General features: G+C 43.6%; 1 protein-coding gene across 3 annotated transcripts in view; it reads left to right on the plus strand.

Moving 5' to 3' along the window:
* ELP2 (elongator acetyltransferase complex subunit 2) overlaps positions 1-26,836 on the plus strand; it is a 189,028-nt gene extending 162,192 nt beyond the window's left edge. For all 3 annotated transcript variants that reach the window (XM_033929590.1, XM_033929587.1, XM_033929588.1), the window contains exons 19-22: positions 3,387-3,508; positions 14,145-14,287; positions 19,817-19,930; positions 26,022-26,836. In XM_033929590.1, the coding sequence (XP_033785481.1) occupies positions 3,387-3,508; positions 14,145-14,287; positions 19,817-19,930; positions 26,022-26,178 (536 nt within the window). In that variant the 3' untranslated portion in view covers positions 26,179-26,836. The remainder of the gene's footprint in view (positions 1-3,386; positions 3,509-14,144; positions 14,288-19,816; positions 19,931-26,021) is intronic.
* The last annotated feature ends 988 nt before the right edge of the window (positions 26,837-27,824 follow it).

Here is a 27,824-nt window from a genome sequence, read left to right on the forward strand (position 1 = left end):
CTCAAACTTTCTCGAGCCGGGGCATACTAAAGGTAGTGGCCATGGCTCAAGGCACCCAGAAGTACATGGATGTCACCGTGATTACATCATGCGCATGCGTGACATCATCACATCGACATTCACGCATGCACAGAGGCCCTCCAGACAGGCCCTGAAATGTCAGTATGGCATGCCAGCAGGGAAGTCTAACAAATATCAATTGAGTACCCCAACCATAGACCGCCCAAGCTCCACCCTACATCCATCCAAGCTCTTCCCCAGATCCCGCCCCTTTACTAATTGTAATACAATTTTTTTCATTCATTTTTCATATACTCAGCAGATATAAATTCTCAAAACTGATACATTTCTATCACTATATTGAAAATAAAATCATTTTCCCTACCTTTGTTGTGTGGTGACTTTATTTTTCTGTGCTTTTAACTATGTTTCCAGTGCCGCCTTATCCATTGACCGTTTTTCTCTCCTTCTTCATTTTCTGCCTTGCATCCATCTTTATCATAGGACAAACTGGTTTCAATGAAAACAAGTCTATAAAGTGTAACCCAATTGACTTGTAAAAAAGCTCAGAGATATGAAACTCTGAAGGGAAGGCTGTTAAACCTCCCTGAGAAAGAGTTCACCTTCCAGTCATAGCAACTTAACAAGTCCGTGGTCACACTTAAAGACTCAAAAATATGTTGTCTTTTAAAAAATCAAAATTCTTAGAGTCTTTCCACTATATGAAGTAAATATCTTCAAGTTTCAAGTTTATTCATATTATTTGATTGAACGCTTTACCAAAATACAAAGCGTTGTACAAAAAGTAAAAAAATGATTAAAAAAAAAAAAAATCACTTATACATAATTTGTTACCAGACGTACTTGGTATTTGCTTTTAAAACCACAGGAAACAGTAGGAAAGAAGGGAGGAAATACAATTTTAAAGAAAAAGTACATATAAGGGAAGTACATAAGGAGGGAAGGAAGAAGAGGATTGCTGGCAGAGATGAGGTCGAATAAGAGAACTGTTGAAAATCTTAATTTAGGAGATGGCTGAAATCATAAAGTTTTACATCTTGGTTGGACATTGTAATTTCAGTTAAAAGCATCTTTAAAAAGAAAGCTCTTTAAACTGCTTTTAAATTTCTGCAAATCTCGTTCAAGTCTTAGATATAAGGGAAGAGAATTCCAAGTCATTGGAGCAGTTACGGAAAAAATAGAAGCACGGCGTGTTCCGATAATTTTCAAAGAAGGAACATTAAGGGTAAACTGTGAAGTAGATCTAAGAACTCTTGATGAGTTCTGTGGAATCAAAAGCCTATCTATAAATGCCGGGGCGTTGGTTTGTATAGTCTTTCCACTATATGAAGTAAATATCTTCTCTTATTTGACATAAAGAAACTGCCACCACTATGTTCACTTAGCTCTGAACATAGTGAACATAGTGGTGGCAGTTTCTTTATGTCAAATAAGAGAAGATATTTACTTCATATAGTGGAAAGACTCTAAGAATTTTGATTTTTTAAAAGTCAACATATTTTTGAGTCTTTAAGTGTGACCACGGACTTGTTAAGTTGCTATGACTGGAAGGTGAACTCTTTCTCAGGGAGGTTTAACAGCCTTCCCTTCAGAGTTTCATATCTCTGAGCTTTTTTACAAGCCAATTGGGTCACACTTTATAGACTTGTTTTCATTGAAACCAGTTTGTCCTATGATACCTATAACTTTTTCTGGTTTTCTTTTGTTTGAAACCTCATAACCCTGAACTACTCACAAGGAAATAAGTTTGCATCCATCTTTGGCATTAACTTAACATTCAATTTTTCCAATTTTCTGCTGTAATCTACTTTCCATGTCTTACCTTTCCTTTCTCTCTCTCCCCCCTTCCCTCACCGTTTCCATGGTCTGACATCTTTCTCCTTCCCTCCCTCCTCCCAGTAGTCCAACATCTCTCTCCTTCCTTTCCCCCTTCTCACTCTGGCATTTCTCTCCTCTCCTTCCCATAATCTGGCATCTCTCTCTACTACTGCTACTATTATTGTTATTTCTATTGTGCTACCAGACTCCCTTCCCTTCTATTCCCTGGTCTGGTATCTCTCCCTTCCCCCCTCCCTAGTGTAACATTTTTCTCTACTTTCCTTCCTTCTTCCCCCTTCTCTTCCTCCTTTCTGGCCCTGCTCCCAGTCCAACATTTCTCCCTCCTTTCCACCAGTCCAACACTTCTTTCTCTTCTTCCTGCATGCTTCTTCTCCTCCAGTCCTCCTTCCCTCCCCTAACCAACAACTCTCTCTCTCTCTCTCCCTCCATGAGTCCAACTTTTTACTCTCTGCCCTCTCCTCCTTTCTCCACTGAGTGTGACATTTCTCCTTCCCTCCTTTCTGTCCTCCCCATCCATCTCACCCTTTCCATGAGTCTAACCCTTTCTGTCTCCTGCATACTTTTTCTCTCTCTCCTTGCCTCTTCCCTCGCGTGACATCCTTCCTTAGCACCCCAAGTTCTTTCCCTATGCATCATTTCTCTCTCTCCTCCACCCCATGTCAATTTCTCCCTTTCTTATTACTCACTCCTCCTGTAACAATTTTCCTTCCTTCCCTCCCCCCAACCCCACTCCCCATCCACCATCTCACCCTCCCCTCCAATGTGTGGTATCTTTCCCTCCCCTTCTACCAGGTCCAGCAGCACCTCTTCTCCCTGCAGCACCTCTTCCTCTCCCCATGTCCAGCAGTACCACTTCTCCCTTCCATCCTCCCCCTTCCCCCTGTCCAGCAATACCCCTTCTCCCTTCCATCCTCCCCCTTCCCTCCTCCCTTGTCCAGCAGTACTTCTCCTGTCTCTGTCTAGTGGCAGCTCACTGTGTGCTTTTAACTTGGTCACACAACTGGTGCTAGGATTAATTTAGACGCGGTTTCATCCGGGAGCCTTGGGGCCTTTGCTAGGTCAGCCTCTTTCGATGATGCTGGCCGGCCTAGCAAAGGTCCCGAGGCTCTCGGATGAAACCACGTCTAAATTAATCCTAGCGGCAGCTGTATGACCAAGTTAAAAAGCACACGGAGCTGCCACTGCTGGTCAGAGAGGGGGGTGCAGAGAGAAATGCAATGGCAGCAGGAAGGTCCTGCAGGTGGGGTTTCGCGTGCAGAGAGAAACACGACAGCAGTAGGAAGATGTAGCGCCGGCACTACAGGTGGTGCCTCGCAGCAAGAGGCAAGTCAGCAGGCCAGTGCTTCTCTTCCTCCTGTGTGAGCCGCGGCACACTTGGAATCTTAGGAGGCATACTAGTGTACCGCGGCACACAGTTTTCGATAAACTGGAATAGCTCTTCTGAATTTGCATAATAGAGTATTCCCTGTTCTACAGTGAAAGAGATGCAGAATGATATTTAAATGTAATCATTTCATTTTTTCCAGGACCAGTGTTTAGTCTATATGCGCACACAGATAAAAAAACAGCCATGCATAGCCGAATTATTTGGTCATGTGATTGGACCCCAGACAGCAAATACTTTATAACAGGAAGTAGGGACAAGAAGGTAATTATTTCAGAAAGAAAATCAAAAAACAAACATGTGACCATCTCTGGGAAAAGGTGATCAAAATCTTTAGAAAAAAAAAGAGGTTTAAATTAATTCTGTTGGTGCAAACGATTTGTAATACAATTCAAGCCCAGTCCTTTTAGGTGAAAAAAAAAAAAAAAAGTTACAGAACTATAACTTTTGCAGACTGCTTAAGGATACACAACATGGAAAATCAGTCATTCACAACAGTTTGGATCTGAGACTTTAGTCATCTTTTCTAAGATATGTTCACATATTCAATGAAAAATCAAAAATGCTATTTCACTCTGCAAAGGTCTGTCCCTATGCATAACTATGGAAAATTCATTTAATCACTATTAATGATCAAAACTGTTAAAAATATTTTTGACTTCTGTATTTGTTTGCAAGCAGACCAGATAGTTCTAAGGGATTTTATATTAATACTAGCTGATCACTCGGCATTGCCCGGATATTTATTGATTTTGATAATTTTTACATCTCACCCCCTTCTCACCTCCATAGTATTTTTTTTCCAGATAGTCGGATATTTATTGATTTTGATAATTTTTACATCTCACCCCCTTCTCACCTCCACAGTATTTTTTTTCCAGATAGTAAGTCATAAGTGTACCAAGTTTGGTTGAAATCTCTCCATGCATTTCAGAGTTATGCTGAATATTAATCTCAGCAAGCCCAAAAACTATAGATTAGACAGTAAAATCTGTCATTTTGGAAAATTTTTACATATTACTCCCTTCCCACCCCCACAGTATTTTTTCCCAGATAGTAAGTGATATGTGTATCAAGTTTGGTTGAAATCTGTCCATGCATTTCAAAGTTATTCTGGAACATATGTACATACACACACACACAGATACATCTGATTTTATAGAGAGAGATTTTTTAATGATATAAAGTAGAAAAATGTTCAAATTAGCTCCTTAAAGCCAATAGAGAAATGATAGGAGAAGGGTCTCGGTTCCATGATTAGAATGGAAACCAAATTGATAGGGGTCAAGGATAAGAGTTATTATTAGAGATTGACACGGTGGAAGTTTACCCGCGGCTACCGCGTTTAGCCGCGGGTAACCCGCCAAAAACGGGAAATGAAAATTAGCAGCCTCTGCGGGGATGGGGACAAGGCCATCACCGCCCCGTGGAGCAGTGAATGGTTTTGTCACTACAGTGAGGCATAAAGGATCGTGCGGTCCCCGTAGCCCCCACCCGCATGCCGGCTCGATCATTTAACCAGCTTCCTCTCTCCACCTCACCTTAGTTTGCCGGCTTTCTTTTTCGGCGACCGGAACGCTTTCAAAAGAGCCGCGCACGCGCGGCTGCTCAGTATTCAATCTTCTGCTCTGACCCAACCGGAAACAGGAAGTTGCAGCAGAGCAGAAGATTGAACTTTGAGCAGCCGCGCGTGCGCGGCTCTTTGAAAGCGTGCCGGTCGCTGAAAAAGAAAACCGGCAAACTAAGGAGAGCTGGAGAGCAGTAGCGTACCAAGGGGGGGGGGGGCGGGAGGGGCGAAAAAGGTAATGGCGCCAGGCCTTGGAGCACCGAGGCAGACCGCTTCTCCCCCCTCCCAGCCGAACCCCCCGCTGACCCTCCTATCTCCCCCCCCAAGTGAACCTTTCCGACCCTCCCAGCGAAAGCAGCATACCTCCCTCCAGTAGCGTCGGCTTTCTCCTCCCTCTGCAGCATCACTGATGACGTCATCAGTGACGCGGCAGAGGGAGGAGAAAGCCGCAAAGGAGGTTTGCTGCTCTCGCTGGGAGGGTCGGAAAGGTTCACGGGGGAGGGAGATAGGAGGGTCAGCGGGGGTTCGGCTGGGAGGGGGGAGAAGCGGTCTGCCTCGGTGCTCCATTACCTTCTTCGGGCAGCAACAGCATTTACAATTCGCTGCTGTTGCCGGCTTCAGGCCTTGTTCTCTGCCGGGTCCTGCCTACTTCCTGTTTTCATGAAGACAGGACCCGACAGAGAGGAAGGCCTGAAGCGGGCAACAGCAGTGAATTGTGAATGCTGCTGCTGCCCGATGAAGTTCAGGACATCAGGACATCGGGGAAGGAGCAGGGAGAAATCGGCTGCTGGCTTGGGGGTGAGGGTAGGGAAAGAATCGTGGAAGTGGAGAAATTGGCACAATGGCTTTGTGGGGGCTAGGGGGAGAGAGAAAGAAAGGAAAAAATAAAGAGGGGGGGCCAGGGGGAGAGAGAAAGAAAGGCAGAAATAAAGAGGGGTCAGGGGGAGAGAGAAAGAAAGAGGGGGACCAAGGGGAGAGAGAAAGAAAGGCAGAAATAAAGAGGGGGTCAAGATGGAGAGAAAGAAAGGCAGAAAGAAAGAGGAGGGCCAGGGGGAGAGAGAAATAAAGAGGGAGGCCAGGGGAAGAGAGAAAGAAAGGCAGAAATAAAGAGGGGAGCCAGAGGGAGAGAGAAAGAAAGGCAGAAATAAAGAGGGGGTCAAGGGGGAGAGAAAGAAAGGCAAAAAGAAAGAGGAGGGCCAGGGGGAGAGAGAAAGAAAGGCAGAAATAAAGAGGGGGGCCAGGGGGAGAGAGAAAGAAAGGCAGAAATAAAGAGGGGAGCCAGGGGGAGAGAGAAAGGCAGAAATAAAGAGGGGAGCCAAGGGGAGAGAGAAAGAAAGAGGGGGGGGGAGGCAGGAGAAAAAAGAAGAAGGACCAGAGACTCATGAAATCACCAGACAAAAAGGTAGGAAAAATGATTTTATTTTCAACTTAGTGATCAAAATGTGTCCGTTTTGAGAATTTATATCTGCTGTCTATATTTTGCACTATGGCCCCCTTTTACTAAAACGCAATAGCGGTTTTTAGCGCAGGGAGCCTATGAGCGTCAAGAGCAGCGTGGGGCATTCAGCGCAGCTCCCTGCGCTAAAAACCGCTATCGCAGTTTAGTAAAAAGAGAGGGGGAATATTTGTCTATTTTTGTATAGTTGTTACTGAGGTGACATTGCATAAAGTCATCTGCCTTGACCTCTTTGAAAACCCGCGGAATATAAATGATAATTAACATTTTCTCTGCGTACAGCGTGCTTTGTGTTTTTAAAATTTTATTGTTGGTAGATCATTTTGACTTGGCCACAAAGGTAAGGGGGGAGGGAGGGGAGTTGCTGAAAGACATCTAGTAATCCTTGCAGGCTTGACTGTGCAGGGAATTATTTTTGTAAAATCATGTTTTGTTATGTGACTGGCATTATCTAGACTTTAATTTCTATGAATGAATAGAATGAAAATGATATAAAATTACTTGCTTGCGGGGACCACGTGTTCCGGCTCACACAAGGAAGGAGGGGGTGAAAGGGAAAAAGTTTCTCTTCCTTGGAAATAGATTCTGAAGTGACCTCATCAAAGAAGACCAGCACCAAATGTACAAGAAATCCCTTAAACAATGTCAAAAGAGACCAAAATAGAAAACTGCTACTGCCTTGAGACTCCATTATTGAAGGAATCAACTTGAAATCACAGAAGAGACAGGAAAAGGTTAAATGCCTCATGGAATCCTCAGGTACAAAACACAAACCAAATTGTGAATGAAATCAGAGCAGACAGTAAGAATTATAAAATTGATGTCATTATCCATCTGGAAAAAAAGGCGTACTAGAAATAATGCCTCAGCAATACAATTTTCAGAAGTTCTATTTGCTCATGGTAAGGGAGAAGAGAGACTGCTAGTGATGGTGGGGGGACTGATAGAAGATATGAAAGAAGGATGGTAGAAAGGAACAGATGGTAAAGGAGGGAGGGAAGGGTGGTGGTGGAAAGGAATAGAACAGACATTGAAAGAGGGTAGAGAGGAACAGACCCTGAAAGGAAATGTGGAAGGCAGAGTGGGGAGAAGACGCTGGAAGGGAAGAAGACAGATGCCAGACTATGGGAGAGCGGAGGGAAGAAGATGGGTGCTAGACGGGGACGGTGAATGGGATGGCAGTGGCGGTGACGGGGCGGTGAAAGGGATGGCGGTGACGGTGATGGGGCGGTGAAGGGAACGGCGGTGACGGGGCGGTGCAGAGGATGGTGGGCCGGGGATGGTGCAATGACGGGGACAGATTTTTTCCCCGTGTCATTCTCTAGTTATTATACAAAAATTAGAACTGCAAGATTTCTTAGCAGTTTATGAAACTTTGACTGGCAGAAACCGGTATCAATGGAGTAGTACTTACATGGTTCAGATCCTATCTATCAGACAGACAACAGTTCGTACTGTTTGGTAGTACCTCATCACCACCATGGGCACTGACCTGTGGGGTGCCACAAGGATCAATACTGTCACTTATTCTGTTCAATATCTATCTCAAGCCACTAGCCAAACTGATTTCGTCAATGGACACTCAGTTCTACATCTATTCGTATGATATGCAGCTACTCATACCTGTTGAATCTGATTTATCCACAGTCCTGAATAAAATGACTACCTATCTAACATCAATTCAAAAATGGGCTAGAAACAATAAACTTTGAACCCCAGTAAAACCGAGCTACTGTGGGTCCCTAATAGAAAATGACACGGGGAAAAAATCTGTCCCCATCACAGGACCACCGTCCCCTTCACCGCCCCGTCCCCGCAGCATCCTCCCTTCCCTCTTGCCACCTCACCCGCCCTTCAGTGGCCCGAGAACCTCCCTCCCTCCCCCATTACATTTGCGGTGTAAAGAAACTTAAGGGAGGGAAGGCGTGCTGTCACTGATCATACGTGCGGCCCCTTCCCTCCCTATCTCCAGCCAAATCTATCTCCCTCCCCCTTACCTTCACGGCGCTTTAGAAAAGAAACTAATGTTGGTGAAGCCTGCCTGTTACGCCCTGCAGTCGTGTGTGTGTGGGCGGAAGCTTCTCCTCTGACAATTGTCATTTTATAAACACAAATAAAACAGAGCAAGGTTCAACAAAACCCATCTCCCCTCCCTTTCACAAATATCCCCTACACTATTGTGAAAACTGAACAAACCAAATTACTACAGAATGCTACATAGAAAAATCAAGCTAACAGAATACTTTAGTCACACATGGCAATAATAATGTTAGGGGAGTGCACCTAGGGCAACTGCCCCCTGGTCAGAGAGAGAGCCCTAAGCCAGCTGGAAGCTAACAAAGCACAGCCTGGACTTTGTGGTCCCCAGTTATGTCTAATTTCAGCTCTAGCAGGATACAAATTTCAAATCTGAAATATTGTAATCACAAAATATAAAATAAATTTATTTTTTTTATTTTTGTTGTCTGGTAATTTTATTCTTAAAATCACATTGGTCTCAGGCTTTGGTTTTAGGTTCCTTCTGTTTTCATCGTGGCATGGCTTGCTCCTGAAGGTAAAATAGGCACAAGAGGAACTGGGGAGAAGATGCAGAGTCTGACATGGGCACAATTTTTTTTACTACAGGAGTAAGACATTTCACTGCTCCCACAGGGCAGTAAAAGGTCGTGTCCCTATTCCTGTGGGGCAGTGAAAGGTCTTGTCCCCATTCCTGCGGTAAACCAGTTGCAAATGTCTCCATTCCTGTGGATTTACTGCAGTGACCTGCGGTAAACGGTCCCCGTGTCATTCTCTAGTCCTTAACACAATTGGGTGCAAACCTGACATCAAAATCTCTATTGGGAAATACGAACTCCCACACCAAATCACAAGTAAAGAACCTTGGAATACAGCTAGATTCAACAAATCCAAGCAAATCAAGAGCTGCTTCTGTCATTTGTGACAACCATGCAGCCTCTCTCCTTACATTAGGAAGGCAAATCTTGTCTCAGTTGTGCATGCCATTATAACATCAAGGTTAGATTTATTATAGGATTACCATATGGCTCCATGAAAGAGAGAATGGATTGAGACATCTGGGTTTTACTTCCATTGCTGTCAACGGAAGTAAAACCCAGATGTCTCTATCCGTCCTCTTTTTTTTTCTGGAGCCATATGGTAACTCTAGATCAGGGGTGCCCAAAAGATCGGTCGCGATCGACCGGTAGATTGCGAAGGCAACGCGATTCGATCACGTTGCCTTCGCGTTCTACTTGCTTACTAACTCAGAAGCACCGAGCCGACCAACTTCCCCCACCCGACATCAATTCTAACGTCGGAGAGGAAGTTCCGGGCCAGACAATCACTGCCTGGCTGGCCCGGAACTTCCTCTCCGACTTCAGAAATGACGTTGGGGAGAGGAAATCTGGTCGGCCCGACGCTTCTGTGTGGGGATGCAGGGAGAGCTTGGGGTGGCGGTGGTTTGGAGGCCTGTTCCCCGATGGCGGCGGCATTGGCTTGGGAGCAGGCAGGGAGACAGAAGGAAAGAAGGGAAAAGAAAGGGGGGGACAGGAAGACAGAAAGAAAGGGGGCATGGAGAGAGAAAGACAAACAGAAAGAAAGGGGGGCAGGGAGACAGAAAGAAAGAAAGGGGAGGGGGGCAGGGAGAGAGGAAAAAAAAGTTGGCGGAGGGAATGAGGTCTGGAAGCATACAGCAGGCTGAAAGAAGGGAAGAAATATTGGATGCACAGTCAGAAGAATAAAGTGCAACCAGAGACTCATGAAATTACCAGACAACAAAGGTAGGAAAAATGATTTTATTTTCAGTTTAATCAAATTGTGTCCATTTTGAGAATTTATATCTGCTGTCTATATTTTGCACTATGGTCCCCTTTTACTAAACCGCAATAGCATTTTTTAGCGCAGGGAGCCTATGAGCTCGAGGGCAGCGCAGGGCATTCAGCGCAGCTCCCTGCGCTAAAAACTGCTATCGCAGTTTAGTAAAAAGGGAGGGGGTATATTTGTCTATTTTTGTATAGTTGTTCCTGAGGTGACATTGCATAAAGTCGTTTTCCTTGACCTCTTTGAAAACCCGCAGAATATAAATGATAATTAACATTTTCTCTGTGTACAGTGTGCTTTGTGTTTTTTAAAATTTTGTTGTTGGTAGATCATTTTGACTAGGTCTTTTTAAAAGTAGCTCGCAAGCCCAAAAAGTGGGTACCCCTGCTCTAGATTATTGTAATGCACTCGGCACTGGTCTGACTACATAGGGTCTGCACCAGTTCCAATTGATTCAGAATGCTGCAGCAAGACAATAGGACAGTACAGTGGTACCTCGGTTTACGAGTGCACCGGTTTGCGAGTGTTTTGCAAGACGAGCAAAATATTCGCAAAATCGGCGCCTCGGAAACCGAGCATGGCTCGATTTACGAGCACTCCCCCCACCGCGATCCGGCACCCTCCCCCCCGCTGTGATCGGGCACCCCCCCGCCGCTGCTTATTGTCAACTGGGCACCGACATGTCCTGTGCGTTGGTGCCGGTGTCCGAAGATCGGCCTCCTCTTCTTGCTGGGCCTTGAGCATCTGCGCATGCTCAAGGCCTGCGAGTTCACAGAGAGAACATACAGGACATGCCGGTGCCGGTGCCCAGATGACAGTAAGCAGCGGCGGGGGGGTACCCAATCACAGCGGGGGGGTGCCCGATCACGGGGGGGGGGAGGGTGCCGGATCGCAGGGGGGCCTTCGGGGGGAGCAATGCCGGTTCTCGTGGGGGGGGGGATAGAGCAGCGCTGTTAGCTTCAGGGGGTGAGAACGTATCAAAGCGAGTTTCCATTATTTCCTATGGGGAAACTCGCTTTGATAAACGAACATTTGGATTACGAGCATGCTCCTGGAACGGATTTTGCTCGTAATCCAAGGTACCACTGTATATACATTTCTTCCAAATCGTACAACAAAATGGTTCACTTATCTTCCATCACAGTCATCTGCTGCCAGTCTCTTCACCAATCTGACCTCAAGTACAACTTTCTTCAAATTAATCCCCTTATTTCCTAGCCTCTGTTACTCTATCTCATCTATCTATATACTCCTTCTTTGCTTACACTCCATGCTTAAAGCCCCCTTTTGGAAGCTGCTTTCAATTTCTAACTCCAACCCATCTGCTAGCATCCATCTGTCTTTTATTCCTTCTGTAATTCCCCTTCTGAGCACTGTGTATAGATGCACCTTTTTTGTCCAGTATGTCAAAATCAGATTGTAAGCTCTTTTGAGCAGGGACTGTCTATTCCGTCTATAATGTGGTGCTTTGTTTCATATTAGTTTAGGGTTTGTCTGTGTTTTGTGTGCATTACCAAGGTACGGAATTCTGTTAGCATAGGGTGGGGCAACCATTAAACACAGAGGGCTGCATGACTGTCAGTACTATTCCTAGTGGGCTGCACACACAAAATTAACAAATGCTACTCATGGGGTGAAATCTTGAAAATTCTGTGCATTTATTTGTAATTTTCTTGTGCAGAATTCTCTCATTATAAGAACATAAGAAGTTGCCTCCACTGGGTCAGACCAGAGGTCCATTGCGCCCAGCGGTCCGCTCCCGCGGCGGCCCATCAGGCCTATGACCTGTGAAGTGGTCCCTGACTATTCCTATAACCTACCTCTACTTCTATCTGTACCCCTCAATCCCCTTATCCTTTAGGAATCTATCTAAACCTTCCTTGAACCCCTGTAATGTCTGGCTTCTCTCTCAGGCATGAAATACCCCCACTATCACCACAGTAACTTTCCCTCCTCAGGTTCCACATCCATTTCTCTCTTTTTGTATCGCTTCTCCTGTTACGTTTAGTTCCTGGCTTTCTCTACTCTTCTTCAGGGTGAATACTTCCAATTTTCCCCCCTCCTTCTTTCATTTGTTTTATGCCATATTAACTTCAGATCTGCAAAACAATAATAATCAGGCTACAATTATGGAGCTTGGGTCAGACATATACAAAACAATAAACTTTGATGTAATGAAAGTATTATTAATCTAAAAGTAGATGAAATAGGAACATCCAAAGACTTATCAGCATCCTCTTGTAACATTGCCCATGATACAGAAATTCATTTTTAGGTACACATGAAGGCATTACCTGTAGCCTAGTTATGGATGGGCAATCTTGACGAAGGACCACCCAGGACTGCACTACAATGAACTCCTCTCTGTAGCCTGTAAATTGCACGGGGTTCTGAGATAAGAGGGCAAATGTCAGGAGGCCGTGGAGGAGGGAGGGGAGAGATGTTGGATGCTGGATAGGTATAAAAAAAACTATTTTTTCATCTCTGTGGGGAGGGAGTTTGTAAGGTATGAGGCCATGCAAGTTAACTGTGGGCCCGTCCAAAATACTGGGTTTGGCTACTCCACTGGGCATTACTTTTCAGTAGGATGGCCTCAGTCACTTCAACACTGTGCCAAATTTATATTTCAAACATACAGTACCACAAGAAAAACCATCTCTGTTTGAGATGGGTCACAGTTGGCACCTCTGCACGTAGGTTTGGCATCTTCTTTCCTCCTTCCCTTTCCCTGGTCCGGCAGTTTCCTTACCCCCCACTTTCAGGGAAAAAAACACACCAAAAAAACAGTATAAAGGTATGGAACTACTGTCTAGGTCATAGCGCTGATGATTTGCTGGTCCTACCCCCTTCTGACATGGGCTTCCTGTTTCTGAGGGCAAAACCAGCAGAGCCATCAACTGTATAACCTAGGCTAGTAGTTTTTAACCCAGTCCTCAGGGACCACCTGACCAGTTTGGTTTTCAAGATATCCATAAGGAATATATGCATTTGCATACCAAGAAGGCAGTGAGTGCAAATCTATCTCTTTGTTCATTCACTGTGGATATCCTGAAAACCCGAGTGGCCAGGTGGTCCCTGAGGACTGGGTTGAAAACCACCAGTCTAGATAGTTGCTCTGCACATTTGTTTTGTTTTTTAAGGGGAGTGGGCAGAAAGTGGCTTGGTTGGCAGGGGGCTAAGAAAGTTGTGCTACTGTGTTGGCAGGGGGGAGGGTATAGAGGGTGCCCATCCACAAAAGTTTACCCAGGCCATAAGTGATTAAAGCGGCCCTGGGGTCTACACCAGAAGAATATGCGAAGAGACTTGAATACCTGAATATGTAGAACCCTAGAGGAGAGGAGGGACAGGGGTATTATGATACAGACATAGTATTAATAAGCAAATAAATCTTTTTCAAGGATGAGGAAGCTATAGCATTAGAGGGCATGAAATGAAACTGTGAGGAGGTAAACTTAAAATCAACATTGGGAAATACTTTTTAACCAAAGAGGTCTGTGTTATGAGCCTCTGTGTGCCTAAGGATACAACCGCCCAGATAAGCATCATTCTTTGATGTGACTGGTCCTTGAAAACTAATAACAATTAATTTGATTGTTATTTTTTTATGAAGTAGTTATCCTAACTTGAGCAACAAAGCAACCAAGACCTTCTTACCGTTTAGATCTTCTTATTTTTGCAAACTTGGATTTTCAGCACTGACAGAAATTAAATCGAAAAAAAAAAAAAAAAAAAGAATGACTGCAGATGAAATGATGAATGTTGAAATGCGTGTGTGCTTGTCAATTATTGAACCGCATTTTGAGTTAATTTGCACTCAAAAATAAGTACATCCATTGCACTGATTAGCAATTCTATTCTATTTACTTTAGTTTCACCATTGTTCACCCATACATAGCTTAAAGAACTTTAAATAACTCTCAAATTTAATTTTTTTATTGGTTTTGCAATTTTATAATTTCAATTATAATGTGCCACGAAAAACATTTGCTCTGTTTAATATGCCGGAGCTAAAAAAGTTTGAGAGACACTGCTCTAATGGATTCTCTTGTGTTGAACAGGTCATTATCTGGGGCAAATGTAGCACAGCTGCAGCCAACAAAGAGAATGGATCAGGCACCATTAGGCCATGTTCTTCCATCCTGGATATGGGAGATGCTGTCACCACTGTCAGCGTGAGCCATGTGCTTGCCCCTGATGAAAGGTATTTGTGTGTTTGCCTGCATATTTTCCAATTCATTTATTGTCTGCTTTATCCTCAACAGCAGCAGGGGAGCCATTTTTCACTTTTCACAATAATCTAACCAGTATGCTGATTTTATAAACAGAGATGTAGTTATTCATTCTATCATTAAACTTATTCTAACAAATTCTAAATGTATTTCTTTTATGCTTTTCACATCAGATGCAGACGCAGATTTGTATTTCAGATAAATTTGTATATGTGGGGTATTTTTTGTTTGTTTTTATTCTCCCTTACTTTTGTGAAATTTTAGCTGCATCTGGTTAGCATAATCATTAGAAAAGTCTACAACTGGGCTTTTTCTATAAGAAGCTTTCTACTCTGGTAGCACCTTTATTGGTGTGGTTGTTTAATAATCTAAGAGGGAGCGCAATTGCCTTTTTTTAGGCAGTTGGCGGGCATTACGATTTTGCCTAAACTAGGGAAGGATAACACTCAGTGTGGGAGCTGTTGACCTGGGCATCGATACTAAAATCTCAGCGCATGTATTAGCAGACAGATTGTCCACTCATATGCCTTCGCTTATTCACCCGGATCAGGTAGGATTTATAGGAGTGAGGCAGGCAGCTGATGGGATTCACAAGGTTTTGAATTTGGTATGGAGGCCGGAAGAATTGGGACACCTTGGGTGGCAGTGGCGGTGGATGCCGAAAAAGCTTTTGATCGAGTGGATTGGAAGTTTATGGCTGCGGTACTCGGACATATGGGGATGGAGTCTCACTACGTGTCTTGGATTTTACTCTTGTACAATACTCCAATGGCCTGTGTTATAATCAATGGGGTATATTCTACCCCTTTTGAGCTTCGGCAGGGGACACAGCAGGGCAGCCCGCTGTCGCCTCTGCTATTTGCTTTGGTGATAGAACCTCTTGTGCAAAAGATCCGATTGTCGGACAGGATTAGGGGTTTAAACATTCAAGGTTGCGAGCATAAATTATCCCTATTTGCTGGCAATATCTTGGCTATTGTGGAGGGTTTGGAGCGATCACTTAAGATTCTTCAGGATCTAATGTCGGAATATGGCATGTTGTCAGGGTTCAAAACTAATATGACTAAAACGGAGATATTGAATATTTCGGTTCCTGAAGTGGATATCCCGGGGATAAAACGCATAGAGGGGCATAATCGAAAGGAACGTCTAAGTCCATTTTTGTCTAAGTTGCAAGTTGTCCAAAGTAAAAAAAACAGCTTAGGACACATTTTCGAAAAATACGTCCAAATTTTTTTTCGTTTCAAAAATCGTCTAACTATACTTCCTTCCGATCTGATCGTCCAAGTTGCTAAATTGTCCATCTTTATACCACACTTTCGTCCAAGTCAAATACACCTAGAACAAACCCTGTTGGACTTGGGAGGGGTCTGCAAAGTGATGGACTGAACACCCAGATATGGCACCTAAATAGTGGGGCACTGCTGTTAAATTCACAAAAAGGGTGCCATGTCTTCATCTCACCAAAACTCCCTTATAGGTCATGGTGAGCCCCCAGACCACCTCCAGAATCCCCTAGACCCATTTATCTACCACCCCAATAGCCCTTATGGCTGCAGGAGCCACTTATATGCCAGTGAAAAAGGGTTTTGGGGGTGTATAGGGGAGTGCACAAGTTTCATTATCAATGCAATGATTCCATGGGCATATGGACATGGGTCCTCCGCTCCATGGGTCCCTAACCCACCCCCAAGAGGGCTTAAGACACCTCTGTGCAGCACGACTAGGCTTTCCTATGCCAGGCTGCCAGGTGATAATGTTCTGGAGGCACAGTTTTCAAGTTGTGATTAATATTTTTATGAGGGTGGGGAGGTCAGTGATCACTGGGTAGTGTGGGGGTGTCGTTAGTTTGTGTTTGCAGTGCTTATCTGGTGACTTTAGGTAGGTTTTTGTGATTTAGACCATGTTTTAAATGGTCTAAGATACAACGTCCAAGTTCTGTCGATCTGTGCTGTATAACTTTCGGTTATACATGCAGTACGACACTCCTCCTGACACGCCCCATTTAGTTATGGTCATTCAGCGGTACTATGAAGGCCTAGGTCATTTAGAAATATGTCCAAAACCCGGTTTATTTTCGGCACTTGGACATTTTTGACTGATGATTGTCCAAGTGCCGACTTAGGCTGGTTTTTGGACGTTTTTCTCTTTCGATTATGAGCCCCATAGTTCCTTTCAGGTGGGTTAGGGGCCGTATTAGCTATTTGGGAATTCAGTTGAGGGTAGATTGTTCGACGTTATTTCAGCTCAATTATATTCCTCTAGTGTTGGCACTCTCTAGGGATATGGATCGATGGGATAAATTATGTTTCTTGGATGGGACGTATGGAAGTCGTACGGATGATGATTCTACCTAGATTTCTGTATTTCTTTCAAGTCTTGTCTATTGAAATTCCTAAGAAGTTTTTCCAGTGCTGGCATAGGAGCATATTATGATTTGTATGGGGGGGGGCAAACGTCCCAGAGTGGCTAGGTTTGCCATATTTAAGGCAAAAGGGGGTCTTGGCATTCCTAATTTAGACACACAGCGAGGGAGTTGTGAGAGAACAGCCAAAGGTGTATGGGTCAAAAAATTACTTTATTGATGGATATGCCACAATGGCTCAAAAGACTCGACACTGGCAGTGTTCCGGCATCTGTGCCTTTATCAAGAGTCTAAAGGACCATGTTAAAACAGAATAAAACATGTTTACAAACTAAAACATAATAAAAACATTAATCAAAAGACATATAAAACATCACATAATCAAACCATAACAGGGAAATACTTTTTAAAACCATAGGTGGATTTTTTTTTTTTTCACTTAGAGAATAGTTAAGCTCTGGAACGCGTTGCCAGAGAATGTGGTAAGAGCGGATAGTGTAGCTGGTTTTAAGAAAGGTTTGGACAAGTTCCTGGAGGAAAAGTCCATAGTCTGTTATTGAGAAAGACAAGGGTGAAGCCACTGCTTGCCCTGTATTGGTAGCATTGAATATTGCTGCTCCTTGGGTTTTGGCCTGGTACTAGTGACCTGTATTGGCCTCTGTGAGAACGGGCTACTGGGCTTGATGGACCATTGGTCTGACCCAGTAAGGCTATTCTTATGTTTTTATGAATAAAAACATAGTGTAATTAAAAGCGTGTTCAAAGACATGTGTGGAAACAAAAGCATAAAACTTATGTATATATATGTGTTCATTCAATAGAAATAGGAACTTCTTCCTTATTCCAATTAGCAATCTGTTATATCACTTATTATTATTAGACCCTCAGCGTCACCACTCAGAACTCAAACATATCACCGTTCTGAGCTTTACGTGACCAATCCTCACTGGGTCCAAGTTTTACTTATTTTCACTTATTCAAGAGTTTTATATATTTAAATATTTATAACTTTCTCATATATTTACTTCATTTTAGTTAGCTTATTTTACTTAGCTTTAATGTAGTTGTCTCTGGTAGAGATATTTTTAGATCAAGCAGGGTGACATAGCCGACATGTTTCGCGGGAAACCGCTTTATCAAGGCTCCACCCCTTTTAGCACTATCGACCTCCTCAACTGCAGTTTTAAAGCAGTTGAGGAGGTCGATAGTGCTAAAAGGGGTGGAGCCTTGATAAAGCGGTTTCCCGCGAAACATGTCGGCTATGTCACCCTGCTTGATCTAAAAATATCTCTACCAGAGACAACTACATTAAAGCTAAGTAAAATAAGCTAACTAAAATGAAGTAAATATATGAGAAAGTTATAAATATTTAAATATATAAAACTCTTGAATAAGTGAAAATAAGTAAAACTTGGACCCAGTGAGGATTGGTCACGTAAAGCTCAGAACGGTGATATGTTTGAGTTCTGAGTGGTGACGCTGAGGGTCTAATAATAATAAGTGATATAACAGATTGCTAATTGGAATAAGGAAGAAGTTCCTATTTCTATTGAATGGATATTTAAATAGCCATCTGAAAGTCTTATATGCTATTAAGTTGATATATATGTGTTCATAGCATGCATAAAACCATAACATATTCAAAACATAACATAAATAAAAACATAGCTTAATTAAAAGCATGTTCAAAGACATGTATAATAAAGCATATAATAAAGGAGAGCTAAGCTATTAGAGGCAAATACAAGAACGATAAAGAAACCATAGAGGTAAATCAAAATAGAGATGTTAAACATAAAAGATATATATCATGGCATAATAAAAGCATACTTAAGAATATGTGTATAAAAGCAAATAATGGAGAAGAGCTTATAGTCCATGGCATCATTCAAAACATAATTTAAAGCATAAATTTAGACATGTAGATAAAATCTACCCAGATATTTATGCATGAGTTATAAAAAATATATACAATAACAGACAATACGAAGCAGGTTGTTTAAGGCCTAGGGGATCTGGCCAGTCGGAATCTTAGGCCACTCCAGTGCATCCCAGAATGCACTGGGAGATGGGCCTAGCATTTCTGGTTGGCCAAGGTGCCTAAGACCCCTCCTACAGGAAGGGCCTTAAGCTTCTTGGCTAATCAGGCCTTTAGGCCTCTCCTAAGATGCACCAGGAAGGGGCAGGCCTGCCATGCATTCGAAGGCGGGCCTGCCGGCCAGACACAACCAGGAGCTGGCCAGCTAAACAAGGTTAGAGGGGGGGGTATGTGTGGGGTCCTGGTGGTAGAGGGTCCGGGGGGGGTGGCGAATTTTCAGGGGGATGGTCCAGGGGGTGGCAAACTTTCAGATGGGGTGGGTGCGAACTTTCTGTAGGGTGGGGGTGAGCTTTCGGGGGGTGTCGGCAGGAGGAATTGGTTATCCCTCCTGCCGGGGAACATTGGGGGGGATCGCAGCGGCTTCGGACAGGAGGGATTGAGTATCCCTCCTGCCATGATTGTTGCCGGGGGGAGAGGGGACGGTTCCACGATTCTATAACCGGTACTTATGACACACGCCGATTAGAGAATCGTGCTTTTAGGCGAAGGACTGGTCCCTCCCACACCTAAAAGGTCTTGTTTTAGGCGTGTGGGACTTGGGCCCATTTTTTTTTGAGAATAGGGCTTAAAGGTAGATGTAGTCGTGTTTGGGTGATTAAACTCCTGAACGTACAGGTAGGCCATTCTTAAGAAAAACCATATTTTGGATGGTTTTTCCCGAGAATGGATATTTCCCTGCTGCCTACTTTGTGCACCTAGGGCTTTAGGCCAAAAGGGGACTTAGACTTTGTTTTTTATTATGCCACTCCACGTATGTAAGTTTTGATACAGATACTTTGTTAGTAGTTCATGTTTACATTTTAATCTTAAAAACATTTTAAGACAGATACAGACCATATGGTCTATCCAGTCTGCCCAATATGCTTGTAGTGTTGCATAAATATGGGATAAATATTTGATACCTGACAGCCTGATTAAAATCCTGAAACAAGAAGCCATGACTATAGCATTATCAGTAGCACTGTCAAATATGACAGTCAGTATTAAGTGAGAATTTGTGTTCTTTGAGTGACTTGATTTCATTTTCTTCTCAAACAGCTACATCATTGCAATAGGACTGGAGAGTGGAAAGATTCATCTATATAAATGGAAATTGTGCGAACAGCCTTCAGCTTGTGCTGACTGGACAAAATGTTTTGAAACAAACCTAAGGTATTTGTAGCACCTCTTCTGGGTGTACCACTAAGACTCTCCACAGTTTTGTAAAAGGGGGATAAAATAGAAATACATAGACAAAGGTTAAATTGAACCAGCAAGAAGCTGGACTCTGCATAAAATGCAACACCACAGAAACAGTGACACATGTCTCCTAAAGCAATAAATAAATAGAAAATTTTTGTTCTACCTTTGTCTTCTCTGGTTTCTGCTTTCCTCATCTTCTTGTTACTCTCTTCATTCCGTCCACTGTCTGCTGTCTCTCTGCCCCTCCCTTTATGGCATCTTCTCTCCTTCTATGCCCCTTCCAGAAACTGTATGCCTCCCCCTTCCATCTCTCCTTTCACCCCAACGTCATTGGTCTGGCATTTCTCTCCTCTCCTTCCCTCTCCCACACCTCTCTTCTGCAATCCGTTTCTTCCCTCATTTTCCTTTTCAATTTATTTTCTGCATCCATCTAGATTACGTTCTTACTGTCTACCTACAGCTCGTCACCTCTTTCCCTCACCCCCTCCAGTATTTCCCTAACTCAATCCTTTTCCCTCATCATCTGTCCTCTTCTCTTTCCCCACTTCCATCATCTGCCCCTTCTCCCTACTTCCATCATCTGCCCTCTTCTCTCTCCCCTTTCTCCCCACTTCCATCATCTGCCCCCTTCTCTCAATCTCTCCATCCACCACAGGCCCATCTTTCTCCCTTCCTCACCTTTCCCATTTTGGCAACAAGATCTGCAACCCCCCCCCTCGCGCGATGACACTTAAGATCGGCAACGGGCCTCCTTCTACCCCTGGCATCAACAGAACTTCAGATCGGCAATGCGGTGCTCAGTCAAAAGCGGAAACAAGAAGCTGAGTCAGAGGGAAGCTTTTGACGTGAGCACTAGAGAATGGCACGGGGAAAAAAATCTGTCCCCGTCACTGCACCTTCCCCTTCACCGCCCCGTCACCGCCATCCCATTCACCGCCCCGTTACCAGCCCCGCAGCATCCATACAAGCCTCTGTAGTGCAATATTTAGCTTATTCCTTCCTTATAAATCAAAGTTCTGGCTGCTGAACTGGAGAAAGAGATGTTCAGCTGGCAGGGCTTTGTTTATAAATTTTTATCAACACAACTAATATACTACTTTATCCTGAAGCAAAAAAAAAAGAAAAAGAAATAGAATTTTTTTCTACCTTTGTTGTCTGGTTTCTGCTTTCCTCATGTTCTCATTCAATTCCTTCCATCCCCTGTCTCTCTTCTCTCTGCATCTTCCATTTGCTGTGTTACTGTGCCTCTCCCTTTCTCCCCCCTTCCAAATTGGTCTGGCACCCATCTTCTTTCCTCCGCTCCCCCCATAGTCTGGCATCTCTGTCTTCTTTCCTACCAGCGTCTTCTCCCCACTCTCTCTTCCCCATTTCCCTTCAGCGTCTTCTCCCCACTCTCTCTTCCCCATTTCCCTTCAGCGTCTTCTCCCCACTCTCTCTTCCCCATTTCCGTTCAGCATCTTTTCCCCACTCTCTCTTCCCCATTTCCTTTAAGCATCCTCTCCCCCCGTCTTCCCCATGTCCTGTCAGTGTCCTTCTCCCCCTGTCTTCCCCATGTCCTGTCAGCGTCCTTCTCCCCCTCTGTCTTCCCCATGTGCTTTCAGCGTCCTTTTCCCCCTTCTGTCTTCCCCATGTGCTTTCAGCGTCCTTCTCCCCCCTCTGTCTTCCCCATGTGCTTTCAGCGTCCTTCTCCACCCCTCTGTCTTCCCCATGTGCTTTCAGCGTCCTTCTACCCCCTCTGTCTTCCCATGTCCTTTCAGCGTCCTTCTCCCTCCTCTGTTTTACTCATTTCCCTTAAGCGTCTTTTCCTCTCCACCTTTCCTCCCTTTTTCCTCCCCCCCGCCCACCCGACCGACCGACAAACTTCCCTGTGGCCGCGAGTCTAAATTACCTTCTTACAGCAGCCGAGCGTTGTAGTTGCATATGGCTGCCGTAAAGGTCGTCACTGACGCAACTTCCGGTTGCGTCAGAGATGACCTTTACGGCAGCCACACGCAGCTTCAATACTCCAGCTGCTGTAAGAAGGTAATTTAGACTCGCGGCCACAGGGCAGGGAGGTTTGTCGGACCGGGCCTGTTGTTGGTCGGTCGGGTGGGCGGGGGAAACACCACGAAAGTAAAGGGACCTGGCCGGCTGTGCACCCCTCCCTAAGGCTGCACCCAGGACGGACTGCTCCCCCGCCCCCCCCCTTGGTACGCCACTGCTGGGGACCTCCATGGAGCATTTCATACTGCATCCTCTCCATTAGTCACCATCTTGGCTCTCCGCTGAGAGTATAAATATACATTGAATGAAAATTTTTTTTTCCCAATTTGTTTGAAATATGCTGCTTAATAATTTCATAGTATGTCTCCTGATTTTTGTACTTTTTGAAAGAGTAAATATAGTAACATAGTGGATAATGGCATATCAAGAAGGGCATTTTCAAAATGCCATCCAAATCTAATTTTGGACGTTTTGCAAATATGTTCAAAATTAGTGCCAAGCATATCATTTTCAAGATAAAGTTAGACAAGTTCCTGCTGAACCGGAACGTACGCAGGTAAAGCTGGTCTCAGGGCACTAGTCTTTGACCTAGGGGCCGCCAAGGGAGCAGACTGTTGGGCATGATGAACCACTAGTCTGACTCAGCAGTGGCAATTCTTATGTTCTTATTTTAGATTTTTTATGGTCAGTTTCAAATAAAACGTCCAAGGGAAAAACACACAAAAACAAGCCATTGGACTGTCTGGGTACAAGTAGTCCTATTAGACTGGTCACACAGACATTGTAGCTTAGGGAGCACTGCAGCTAACTTCATATATAAGGTCCCAGGTACACATCATATTATAACCCCAATATCTTGTATGTTGAGCCCTCCAGGAATAGCAAAAAATGTACTCTACTCAACTGTACACCACTACAATAGCCCTTACACCTGCAGGTATCACTTATATGTGGGTTCAGTAGGTATTTTGTGGTTCTTGGGACACTCACAAGTGTACCAGTTAGAGTGGGATATGGGCCTGGGTCCCCTTTTCCTACAATCCACTGAAATGATCACTAGGCTGCTCCACAGACCTGCTTACTGCTCTAAGAGGAATGGCCATTATATCTGTAACTCTCATAAAGCCTGGTATTGTCATTGTCACCTCTTAGAAGGGTAGGAGGGGTCAGTGACCACTGTGGGATTAAAGGAGGGTTCATGTCTTTATTCCTTCAGTTGTCATCTGGTCAATTTTGCCACCTTTTAGGCATTTAGTCATTATTGAAACAGGCCTAGCTAGAAATATCCTATTGTGTGCCCTGGATGTTTTTACATTATTCCATTATTGTAGAAAACCATCCAAATTGTAATATCATCCAAAACACACCTCCAACACATCCCCTTGAGATTTAGATAAACTGCGTAGCAAAACATTTTCTTAGGCTTCCATGACTGGCATCATGCTTGTTGCAGTTTTCCAGATATCGCCGCATCATGGTATGAAAAACTGACATTTCAGCCATCATGCTGAGGCTTTCTTCAGGGCATGCTGTGAGGTCTGCAATTTGTCTTTTTCCCTCCAAAATTCTAATTGGTGACCAATAGACTTTCCTGCCTCATTCACCTCAAATCCCAGCCAATTAGGTTTGAGGACACACTATATATAAAGACAAAATGCAGACCAGACAGCATACCCTGAAGAAAGCCACAGCATGATGACAAGACTTAGAAAACTGCAACAAACATTCATAGAAAAACATCTTATAAATGAGTTTCACTAATATTGTTTTGCACATTTTTCCAAATAAGTTAAAATATCCATCTGCTGCTTTGTGCTTGGTTTTTTTTTTTTTTACATTTTTCTGTTTCAAAAATGAGCCCCAAAGACTGATGTGGCATCCATTCTACCCATTAAAGCTGCCAAAGGCAGTACCTGCTGTGCAGTGCAGGTTAATTTCTCAGTGGTTTTAGTTTAAGCACAACAGTCATTTCACAGTTGTTTTGAGTTGAGCCTGTAATAGGTAAGATAAATGCGAAGAGTGGACCAGAGCTCTGGAATGGGATGATTTGTCAAGGGTGTTTCATCGTGTCATCATGGCTGCAATGAAACAGCTACGATGAATTGTCTTCTCTATGATGGCTGCAATGAACCATGATGAATCATGGCTCTCCTTCTCCCCCCCCACCCCTCCCCTGCTGGTGCCTCTCTTCCTCCTCCCCCTCCCCCCCCCACACATACCTCTTGAAAAGTTTTCTGGTGCGAGTAGCATCTTCCCCCCTTCCCCCGCTCAGTTGGCCTTGGCTCCCTTCTAATGTCACTTCCTAGTCATGGGACCAGGACGTGAAGTCGGAGGGGAGCCAAGGCTGGCACGAGCAGGAGATGGAAGATGCTGCAAACTTTTCAAGAGGTATGTGGGACGGAGTGGGGTGGCGCTCCTACTTTGGGGGAGTGGAGGGCGCTCCTACTTTGTGGGGATAAGGTCATGTGCTGCCATGGACAATTGTGGCCGATTTAGTGATGAATCGTCCTAGACCTCCAGAGCTCTTTCCACAGCCAGCGGGGCGTAATCCTCCGAATCCAAGAGCCAGTGTCCCAAGTGCTGAAGTAAGCATATATTTTTGCAGTCCCAAACCTCCCCGTTTCCAGTTTCCTAGCCTCCCCAGCAGAAACATGTCACTGGTAAAGGTTCTTGAGATCTTTCTTCTACAAGCAAAGAGGAAGGATTTGCAGAAGCTACAACTATCTAGGGAAGGTAATCATATAGAATAGGCTAATTGTACAAGATAAAGATAGAGGAAACTCAAGACCATTTCAAAAGACATTGTTTAGTGGAACTCAATATCTTAGTGACATTAAGCTGATAGATAATCAAGTCACATTCATACAAAGTTGTATTTCCAAATATGTAAAAGAATCTTGAGCCCTTTTTAATTGACAGCCCAGATCCCAACCCTGTACATCTAGAGGCTGAGAAAATAAGACCTCAGATTTTGAGAAATTCATTTTAAAATCAAAGAAGTCCTCAAACTCCTTTAAAATTTCCAATAGAACTGACAAATAATGATCTGGATCTACAATATGAACCAGTAAATGCAGAGATCTTAAAGCTAGTGGACTCCAACTGAATCCCCCTAATATCCAGATTGTTTATAATATCCCTTATCAGTAGTTCTAAAGTTAATGCAAATAGTAGTATCCTTGTTTCATCTCCCTAATATTTCAAAAGATTTTGAGGAGATCCCATTGACCCCCAACCTCAGCAGAAGGGGCATGATATAAAGCCTGAATTGTTGCATAAAAAGGCCTAGTAACACCATAAGATATTAATATCTCATAAATGAATTCTTAGTTCATTCTATCAAATGCCTTCTCTGTGTCAAAACTAATGGGTAGAGAAGGCATTTCCAGGTGCTGGGTTTTTTCCACTGAGGCTGTTTATAATCAGCCATAAATTCCCAGCAGCATGATGGGATTGCATGAAACTCACCTGTGTAGAAGCTACCAAACTGGGCAGAACTTGAGCCAGTCTATTAGTCAATATCTTTGCAAATAGCTTTGCCTCATAATTGATGAGAGAGAAGTCTATAAGATTCTTCCCTTGGAGGATCTTTATTAACACATTTGCCATTTAAATGCCTAGTGTTCCAGTCCAGCAAAGTCTTTTCTGCAGTTCCTTTAAGTCAGCTGCTCTGCAAATTTCCACAGCATTAATGAATAAGTTAAACATCAGTCCTAGTACAGATCCCAGAGGTACTCCATTATTTAACTTTTTCAACTGGGAACAGTGGCCATTTAATCCTGTCTATAATTGAGATGTCTGACTTGATGCTAAGTGCTGAAAACTTTGGAATTGATGACATTTTTGTGGTTCAAAGTGCTGACTAGAGGTCATAAAATTCCATTAGTTAATAACTAGTTATTTTAGCATGTTGGATACCTGATGGTTGTGATAAATCAATTTTTCACAGCAGTAGTTGAGACGAGTGTACTAATAAAATAAATGATGGCATTTGAGTCTCAAATTTCAGCTGTTTGACATTTTAATGCTGGAAACGCAAATTCTTTTCTTGTGATGTCTTAAATAACTTATTTTGCAGTCAGAGCCACGCACTCACTGTTAAGCAGCTGAGCTGGAGAAGTCGTGTGGGCAGAGCTGGACGAGATGATGTGGACCCTGACAAGTGGCTGCAATTGGCGAGCTGTGGGGCTGATTACTCTGTAAAGATATTTGATGTGAGCAAATACGCTCTCTAATTCACTAACCCCCTCCTTTACTAATGCGTAGCGTGGGTTTTAGCGCCAGCATAGGCGGTAACTGCTCCGATGCTCATAAGGATTCTATGAGCGTCGGAGCAGTTACTGCCGCTGCCAGCGCTAAAACCCGTGTTACGTGTTAGTAAAGGAGGGGGTAAGATTGTTCTGGGACTTGATCAGACTTAAAGCAAAAACAGAGGAAGAAAATATAAAGTACCATTGGTATAAAAAGAAAAAAAAATTATAGTTTACAGTCATTTTATATATTCAGTTTGTTGTGTGGTTTTTGTTTGTTTGTTTTTAAATTTAGGAGGTCTCTTGTTAGATCCTGCACTGAAGTCAGAATAATTATTTATGCCCTAACATTATGTTACCATGCAGATACAGTAAATGTAATATCACAAATTCTTTTTTGAGACTATTATTTGCCTCAGTTCCACCGATTTCAAGATAATGCTTCTAAAAAGGATTATGTACCTGTAAAGAATTATGATGTTTCCGATGCTACAAAGAGAGAGAGGGAGGTTTCGGGCCCTGTGTGAAACTGCTTGCTTTCAGTGCAGCGGCAGTCAAGGCAAGTTACTGGGCCCACGAGGGGCAGGAGAGGGAGCTGCCGAAGTACAGGGAGAGGTAAGAATAGGTATTGGGAGGAAAAAAAGAAGAGAGAGAGCAAGATTGTATCGAGGGAGGGAAGGAAGGATGAAAGAGATGGGGGGTGTTCTCTGGAGATCTATCCTGAGATGGCGAAGAGAAGCAGAGAATGGTTCCCCATGGAGGAGAGGAAAGGAAAAGAGGAGAGAGAGTGAGGAGGAGATGGTGCCCGAGTTGAGGACAAATGGTGACCAGGGAGGGAAGGGGAGAGATGAGATGGTGCCCAAAAAGAGGGGCAGTGCAGAGTGTGGAGAGAGATGGGAAGAGATTGTGCCCATGGAACGGAAAGGAGGGAAGATTATAAAAATAAAATCACCAGATTTTATTTTTAGTAGGGCTGTACATGCTAAATTTACAGTATTTCAATTCTTTCATTTGGATCATGTGATTAATCACACAATTATAAAAATTTTTAACTGATGCACAGCCCTAGAAATAACTATACAAAAGAAGTTGAGAATGTCTGCCTCTTTGTGTGGAGACAAAATAACTGAAAATTTTAATGGAATGGAATGAAACTTAGCTTGAGGGAAAACCCAGTGAAAGGGCAAAATGAGTTTGAAAATGGCCCAAATTGTACTGGAGGTTCCATTAAATAAAAAGCCCCTCCCCTTATAGGGAATGGAATTCAGCTTCTCTACACAGAAAAAAAATTAATAGAATGGGATGAAATTTGGTGAGGGAAAATGGTGAAAAGAGACACTGAGATCAGAAATGGTCCAAACTGGACTGGTATATAAATAACCCAATGCATTTCTGTGGGAATAGGAGTTCCATTTTAGATAAAGTAAAATGTAGCAGTTAGAGAACATGCAAGGCAGTTTAAAAGGTATAATTTGCTACTCTTCCAAATCTCCAAAACTACCTCATTTGCAAATTGCTAAACCTCCCTCCCCCATCATACACACCAATCTGCTCCCACAGCCCAAAAACTATCCTGCAATTGCTTCACTACCCTATGTACTGCCCTCACACAAAACCTACTCCACACAAAT

This window comes from Geotrypetes seraphini, chromosome 2 (assembly GCF_902459505.1).
Source record: "Geotrypetes seraphini chromosome 2, aGeoSer1.1, whole genome shotgun sequence".
Classification (NCBI taxonomy): Eukaryota; Metazoa; Chordata; class Amphibia; order Gymnophiona; family Dermophiidae; genus Geotrypetes; species Geotrypetes seraphini.